Source organism: Molossus molossus, unplaced genomic scaffold, assembly GCF_014108415.1.
Source record: "Molossus molossus isolate mMolMol1 unplaced genomic scaffold, mMolMol1.p scaffold_m16_p_16, whole genome shotgun sequence".
In the NCBI taxonomy this organism is placed as follows: domain Eukaryota; kingdom Metazoa; phylum Chordata; class Mammalia; order Chiroptera; family Molossidae; genus Molossus; species Molossus molossus.
Window position 1 is genome coordinate 2119159 of NW_023425351.1, and position 8221 is coordinate 2127379.

Genomic DNA, 8221 nt, shown 5'->3' on the forward strand with positions numbered 1-8221 from the left:
TAACTGAAACAGAAAGGCTATGGTTTGCTGAGTCCACAAGGCGAGATGCTGTGTGCGAGGCGTTGTCTGACCACACAGCAAGGCCGCGTCTCTCAGTCCGAGGGCACGAGGGCACGTGGAGATGGCTGAGCGTAATGTGGCTAGTAACTTACAGGGGTCGTGACCTGATCTGCAACATTTGTAGTTTGATGTTTTCAACCAAGTAGATCCTGTAGGGAGCTTCTGACTGGAAGCCAGATACAGAAAGTTTTTGACGTTCTGCTTTCTCCCCTGCATTATTTTGGTCAGTGTGTATGGATCACGAGGCTGTGGTGCTGAATGTTACTCTGATTGTGAAGACGGTTCATTTGTGACTCTCGAGTGGCTGTTGTGGGTTCCTGATCATGTGTGTCGTGACTGTCCACGCCTAAGCACTTAGACTTGTGGGAGAACGGAAACACTCCATGACTTGTGCAGGTTTGGTCAAGGCAACCCGACTGTGCTTGCTTAGACCTTTTAGCTCCGTAACACCCTGAGGACCTGACTGTCCTTGCTTAGACCTTTTAGCTCCGTAACACCCTGAGGACCCGACTGTCCTTGCTTAGACCTTTTAGCTCCGTAACACCCTGAGGACCCGACTGTCCTTGCTTAGACCTTTTAGCTCCGTAACACCCTGAGGACCCGACTGTCCTTGCTTAGACCTTTTAGCTCCGTAACACCCTGAGGACCCGACTGTCCTTGCTTAGACCTTTTAGCTCCGTAACACCCTGAGGACCCGACTGTCCTTGCTTAGACCTTTTAGCTCCGTAACACCCTGAGGACCCGACTGTGCTTGCTTAGACCTTTTAGCTCCGTAACACCCTGAGGACCCGACTGTCCTTGCTTAGACCTTTTAGCTCCGTAACACCCTGAGGACCCGACTGTCCTTGCTTAGACCTTTTAGCTCCGTAACACCCTGAGGACCCGACTGTCCTTGCTTAGACCTTTTAGCTCCGTAACACCCTGAGGACCCGACTGTCCTTGCTTAGACCTTTTAGCTCCGTAACACCCTGAGGACCCGACTGTCCTTGCTTAGACCTTTTAGCTCCGTAACACCCTGAGGACCCGACTGTCCTTGCTTAGACCTTTTAGCTCCGTAACACCCTGAGGACCCGACTGTGCTTGCTTAGACCTTTTAGCTCCGTAACACCCTGAGGACCTGAACCGCACTGTGTGTGAGGCTTCACAGTCCACCTAAGTTGGACGTGTCCAGCACTGTGTGCTGCCTCCTTCTTCCCAAGAGGAACAGAAGGCGGTGGGGCAGGGGAGAATCAGCACAAAGGAGACCCGTGTCTGTCTGCACACTGGCAGCTGGTGCTGGTGTGCAGAGGCCGACAGGCGCCCCGGTAGCCTGTACAGCAGACTGAGGTCACAGGGGTTACTGGGAAACAGCCCAGGCGAGGCCTGGACCTGCGGGCATTGTGCCTGCCTCGGCAGTCCTCCTGCTGTCTGACTCACAGCACAGAAGACACAATACAGAGACGTTGAGGGTGCAGAGCCTGTTGGCATGTGGTGTTCTGGCAGTCCTGAGACCGTGCCTTTTTCACACCTGAAAATCGCCTCATGTGCCCTTGCACTCTGCGGACGGCCCTCTCGGCTGCACTGCTGTTGGCCTCCAGAGTGTCTCTCTGTCCTGAAGACAGATTCTTTCAAGTGCAAAATTGTGTTAGTTGAGATTTTCATTGTGTTACTTTCTCCTGCCTTTCTACTCCCTGTGTGATTACTAACTTAGTTAGCAGTTACTAACTTCCTGAAATAAAAAGTGTGAATAGGACAAAAATTTTCTCTTAATAGCACTTAACGTTCTATAAATCTTTTCTAAAACACTCATTTGAACATTCAGTTTATTTTTAACCTGTAGTTTTTAATGTAATTTTAAGCCATTTCTAATGAATGAGGAAATGAGACATCTAAAACTAATAAAGTACTTACTATATTCTTGAAGAGTTTACAGGAAAGAGAGGAACAAATCAAAGAATTACAGGACAGCATCGCCGAGATACAGAAGTGCTCTCAGGAGCAGCTCGAGGAGAAGTCTTCGCAGCTGGACGACATCATCGAGAAGCTGGAGAGACACAACGAAAGGAAAGCTACACTGAAGCAGCAGCTGCAGGCCAAGGAGCTGGAGCTGGAAGAAATCAGAAAAGCCTACAGGTATTCTCGGCGTTCCCGGTGGAGGGAGCTGCCCCGGCCTGGGCCCGTCTCATGTCTGCCGCCTCCCGCAGCACGCTCAACCAGCGGTGGCACGACAAGGGGCAGCTGCTCAGCAGCCTGGAGATGCAGGTGAAGGACGTGAAGGAGAAGTTCGAGAACAAGGAGCGGAAGCTGAAGTCGGAGCGAGACAGAAGTTTGGAACTGCAGAAGTAAGTGCAGAGTCCTCGGCTTCAGAGCCTCTGGGAACAGGGACACTGAGGGGGCGATGGGGGAAGAAGCGGCGAAAACGTGTGGGACGTGGTTGTTGGCCAAGCAGGTCTCCATTCCCTCTATTAAGGGAGCACACTGGTTCCCTTCGTGTCCATGTGATAGCACAGGCCTGGCGCGGAGTGGCGCCTGTGAGTGTGTGCTGGTGCCGGGGTCTTGTCTCCGTGCTGTCCGGTTGGAGCGGCTGGTCCCGGGGGTTGGAGCGGCTGGTCCCGGGGGTTGGAGCGGCTGGTCCCGGGGGTTGGAGCGGCTGGTGCCGGGGTCTTGTCTCCGTGCTGTCCGTTTGGAGCGGCTGGTGGTGTTTGGGCTGCTCTGTGTGGACTTGAGAGCAGGAAGGCACAGAGAAGCTCATTTCAGAGGGAGAAAGTGTGTTCCTGGTGCCACGTGTGTGGGCTTTATAAGTGCTCTAGAGCAGGAGTTCCCAACCTGGGAGTCGAACGACCCTTTCACAGGGGTCACCTAAGACCATCGGAAAACACATATTTCCGATGGCAATTCATAACGGTAGCAAAATTACAGTTATGAAGTAGCAACGAAAATAATTTTATGGTCGGGGGTCACCACAACATGAGGAACTGTATTAAGGGGTCACGGCATCAGGAAGGTTGAGAACCAGTGCGCTAGAGGAAATGCAGGCATCACCTTGTAACTCCATGACTACCCCTCTTAAGGTGGTTTATAAAGTTGACTGCCCTGGAAACAGGCAGCAAGTTTCACAGTTGGTCTCATGTCAAGGACAGGGCGGTGTAGACAGACCGCGTGGCTCACACACCCCATGGTGCTGATTTCCTTCCAGTGAGTTTCGTGGGACCGGAATTGAATTCCCTCCCACGCTTAACTCTGTGCAGTCGGAAGTGCTGTTCTCTGCAGGGAGGGTGACTGACAGCAGCTCCTGTCTGCCTGCCACGAACCTCGTTGGGCTGGGCTGCAACCCGCTGGCAGGGTCCTCGGCGTGGGGCCTGCGCCCTCCGTCCTGCCAGGCACAGCTTTGGGAGTGGCAGTCCTGTGGGTCCTAGGAGAAAGAATCACTTCCTATAAATAGCAGTTCTTAAACTGAGGAAACATCATTAAGCCTGACAAGGTTTACAACCTCGGATATTTCATTGTTAAATGTGTCACTAATGACAAAACAACAGAACTTATTTTTGTGTTAATGCCTTTATGACTAAAATTCATATATGTAAAAGTTTCTAATTCAGTCGAATTTTAATGAAATAAGTAAGTTATTGTTAATAACAACAAATTGTATTTGTATAGCTTTTTAATGTATAAATAGATTTTTTTATATATATATTTTAGTTTGAACCCAGCAGTAATACTGTCGGTGTGGCCTTAGTGTTGCCCTCGGTCACACATGGCTGTGTTGCAGCAGGGACCGAAGGCCGTGCACTCTGGGCCTGATGCTCAGCCCACTCTCTGTGGCCTTAGTGTTGCCCTCGGTCACACGTGGCTGTGTTGCAGCAGGGACCGAAGGCCGTGCACTCTGGGCCTGATGCTCAGCCCACTCTCTGTGGCCTTAGTGTTGCCCTCGGTCACACGTGGCTGTGTTGCAGCAGGGACTGAAGGCCGTGCACTCTGGGCCTGATGCTCAGCCCACTCTCTGTGGCCTTAGTGTTGCCCTCGGTCACACGTGGCTGTGTTGCAGCAGGGACCGAAGGCCGTGCACTCTGGGCCTGATGCTCAGCCCACTCTCTGTGGCCTTAGTGTTGCCCTCGGTCACACGTGGCTGTGTTGCAGCAGGGACTGAAGGCCGTGCACTCTGGGCCTGATGCTCAGCCCACTCTGGGCAGTGCCAGCACCAGAAAAGTGATCCCTGTGGACTTAACTTCAAACAAAGGCACTTGTAGTTAATATGAAGGAGTTGGAGTTGGAACTTTTAGCACTAAAACTGTGTGAATACTATTTAATATTTTATTAACCTAGGATTTTATCTGTTAAACATTAGGACAGGGAAGTCAGACATACCTGCTTATAAATATGAACTTGCCTGTAATATACAGTTCTCAAGTAATCATCACACTGCTAATATACTGAGATATACAAAGTGTGGTGGTAGTCGCCATGAAGGCACTTGTAAACCACCCCCTTAGGCTCGGAGGAAATGAGAACCAGAGCACTGGACCTTCTAGAGGGCGGGCTGACGAGCGTGCACAGGGGCTCTGCCCTGTTCTGCTGCTCGCAAGTTCTGCTGGAAGGTGAGCTGCTTGCATCCAGAGTTACCGGAGACAGACAACGCTTTGCTACTTAGTAGAGTTGTGCACCCATTAAAATATGCATGTAAGATCTGCATCTCAGAAGAAAAAACACCCTAACCCTTATACACACAGATATGCGGATTTGTTTTCTGATTTCCAGGGATGCTATGGAAAAGCTCTACAGTATGGATGATGCCTTTAAAAAACAAGTGCAAGCAATTGTTGAAGCTCATCATGCTGAAATAATGCAACTGGAAAGTGAAAAGCAGAAATATATTGATTCTGCAAATTTAAAGGTACTGTAAGTAAAATGCACTTTGATTATCAGTATTAAATTGTTACAACTAAATAAATTGAGAATTATAAAGAGAAAAGGCAGCATGATTTAATGACCAAATTGATATGAAAAATGTTGCCAAAACTCTCATGAAGCCAGGCCAAAATGTTGGTGATACCTAGATTGGTTGTAGAATATAATTCTAATGACACCAAGATTGTAAGTTTGATCCTGGTGTGTACCTGCTCCGTGACCTCTGGGTTAGAATCGCCGTCTCCCTCCCCAGTCTCAGAGCAGAGCCCTTTGCTGGCACACAGGCGGGCGAGGATGATGTATTCAGTACCGCCCATCACTGCCTTGGAAGAGCTCTCAAAAAGTAGTGTTTTATCAGTAACTAGGTTCCAGACTATCCAGTGTGCCCTGTTAATATTGACAGAGGAGCTTTTAATAATACAAATAAATGTATTAGCTTCCCCTGAAATTTTATTCTCGAAGTGTGGAGTCAGACCCAGGCTTAGACATTTCTAGGACTCAGCAGGCGATTCTGAGGTGAGCCCTCTGCTGACATCTACGAGCCTACAATGCAATTTTGAAATTCCGTGTTTCCCTGATTTTGAAGTGGTGATAAGAAACAAATACAGTAATGAGCCCCTCCCCCACCCTAATCTACCATTTGCTCTCTGAGGTTTCAGTTACCTGCAGTCAGTTGTGGTCCAAAATATTACATGGAAAAATCCAGAAATAATAAGTTTTAAATTGCGCACCATTCTGAGTGGTGTGATGAAACCCATCCCGCCTTGATCCGCCCAGACATGAGTCATCCCTGTGTCCAGCATCTCCACGCTGTGTGTGCCCTGTTTGTTAGTCACTCGGTGGCCCTTGGTGATCAGATCAACTGTCGTGCTCTCACAGTGCTTGTGTTCCAGTCACATTTATTTCACTTAATAACGGCCTCAAAGTGCAAGAGTAGTGATGCTGGCAACTCGATTGTGCTGAAGAGAAGCCATCGCGAGCTCCCTTTAACTGGAAAGGTGAACATTCTGGGCTTAATAAGGAAAAAAAGAATCCTATGCTGAGGTTGCTAAAATCTACAGTACGAACGAATCTTCCATCTCGAAATTGTGAAGAAGGAAGAAGAATCTATGCTAGTTTTGCTGCCGTGCCCCAAACTGCAGAGTCATGGCTCAGAGCATGGTAAGTGCTTAGCGAAGGTGGGGAAGGCGCTCAGCCTCGGGTGGCGGCACGGACAGAAGAGTGTCCCCGCTGCAGCAGCCTGCTGCTCCAGAAGCACCGAGCCTGTGTGAGGACTTGCACAGGGGCCCGAGACAAGCGCCAGCAGGCCCTTCGCTGCGCGTGGGGGTGGCACAGACACAGCAGGGCTGGCGTTCTGTCCGCCACGCCGTCCGCAGAAGGAAGGGCGAGTGCAGCACGGTGCAGGCAGCACAGTGGGGTGTTCTGGCCACGCCGCGGGCTTCCCTTACAGTCCTCGCCCCAGTCATTCTAAGTCCTTGTCGGTCTCTGCTGTGCCTGTTTTATAAGTTAAGTCTTATCATGGGTGTGTGTGCTTAGGAAAAATATAACATATACAGGGTTTGGCACTGTCCATGGTTTTAGGCAGCCATTCCCGAGGATAAGGGGGACGGCTGTCTTCTCTAAGAATCGAGACTCAAACCGGCCGCTGGAAAAGAGCCCAGTAACAGAATGGGACAGGACTACTCCGTGTCACTGCCATCCAGGGCGTGACCAGGGACATTGCCCTCGGGAGTCTGTGAAGAGAGACGGAGGAGGGCTTTGGAAATCTTCGTGATGAACAAAGAAGTATGGCTTATTCAAAATGTAGTTCTTCACTTCATGTCCAGCAGGTGTTTCGGATGTTTATTTCAGATCTGCCCGTGTTTGGCAAGGGTACACCAGGCACTAAGTCAAGTATAAGGTCGGGCCCTTTCTTAGCTGAAAGGGAAATGCGGGTTCCGTTTTGGACCTCCCGCGGACAGAGTGTCATATTAAAGGTGGGTCTGTTGGGGAATCAGAGAGGTGGTACCAGAGCTTCCATGGGACAGTCAAGAAAAAAAAATGTGAGGCATCACAGAGAAGATAATTGAATGTAGGAGAAATATTAGCTTTCTTGGGGAGAAAGAGTAGGAAATCTGTATCAGATTAGGAAGAAGGATGGGCATAGTGGTAGCCTATTGGGAGAGCTGTATCAGAGGAGAGAGGTTCAGAGAACTCTAGGAGAGTGCAGGTGAGGAATAACTGATAAAATGACCTGTCAAACAGATGGCAACTGCAGAAGTGAGTTTAGTAGAGTATCTTTGGGAAAGGAGGTTATGTTGAGCTTGAAAGTCCCTAAGCGTCTGGTGTTTAAAGTGAATACATGACTCAGCACTCCAGGCAGCACAGGACGGTGCAAAGATGAAGCCAGAAGAAAGCATGACTCAGCACTCACAGCAGCACAGGACAGTGCAAGATGAAACCACAAGAACGCATGACTCAGCACTCACAGCAGCACAGGACAGTACAAGACAACGCCAGAAGACTGTTTCTGTCCAGATGTGCTACTGAGAAGCTGAACTACCTTCAACGAATTGTCTAAACTCTAAAATAGAGTCTAAATAAATTGCCATTTGTCCATCACCAGAACCTATGAGAAATACAGTACATGTAAGTACTTTGTCTACAACATAAACATCCTTTTCCCAATTAGTATTTGAACAAGTTACTTTAACCTCTTTGCTTTAAATACATGTCACAAATTGCAAAACACATAAGAATCCATTTTTGGCTTTTTTCTTTCAGAATGCATTTTTAAAATAATTCTCTTTGAGAAACTTAAAAGTAAAATTTATATTTGATTTAGGTTCATCAAGTTGAAGAAGAAATGCGTGGACTTCTGCAAGAAAATTGCAAGAACAAAAAAGCAATGGAAGCAAAAATTAAGCAACTTGCTTTTACTCTGAATGAAATTCAACATGACTTGTGATGGTTCTGAGAACGAATGCAATTGAAATGGACCAGCAGGCATATTGTAAAAATGATTAAATATTGTAACAGTAGTAACTGCTACGACTTCGAAATGTCTCTTTCTACACATTTCATTCTGATTATATTTCAAAAGACTTTTATAAAAGTGTTTAATTGTATATATAGGTCTTTATAATAAATTGTTGATAATTATGTATATTAGAAAAACCTATCAAAATAATGAGACTCAAGACATTTTTTGTTTCTGTGCTATACATTCTTTGGTAATTACACATTTGCCTGTAAATATGTAAATGAAAATTAAGATTAGCTTTTGACTATATTAAGG

At 47.7% G+C, this 8221-nt stretch overlaps 1 protein-coding gene across 6 annotated transcripts in view; it reads left to right on the forward strand.

Annotated features, from left to right (window-relative positions):
• LRRCC1 (leucine rich repeat and coiled-coil centrosomal protein 1) overlaps positions 1 to 7990 on the forward strand; it is a 29160-nt gene extending 21170 nt beyond the window's left edge. For 3 of the 6 annotated variants that reach the window (XM_036264025.1, XM_036264028.1, XM_036264027.1), the window contains 4 exons: positions 1964 to 2172; positions 2244 to 2381; positions 4795 to 4930; positions 7769 to 7986. In XM_036264025.1, the coding sequence (XP_036119918.1) occupies positions 1964 to 2172; positions 2244 to 2381; positions 4795 to 4930; positions 7769 to 7891 (606 nt within the window). In that variant the 3' untranslated portion in view covers positions 7892 to 7986. Of the gene's footprint in view, positions 1 to 1963; positions 2173 to 2243; positions 2382 to 4794; positions 4931 to 5823; positions 6106 to 7768 lie in introns of those variants that run through there. The other 3 variants (XM_036264026.1, XM_036264029.1, XM_036264030.1) reach the window with 3 other exon arrangements.
• The last annotated feature ends 231 nt before the right edge of the window (positions 7991 to 8221 follow it).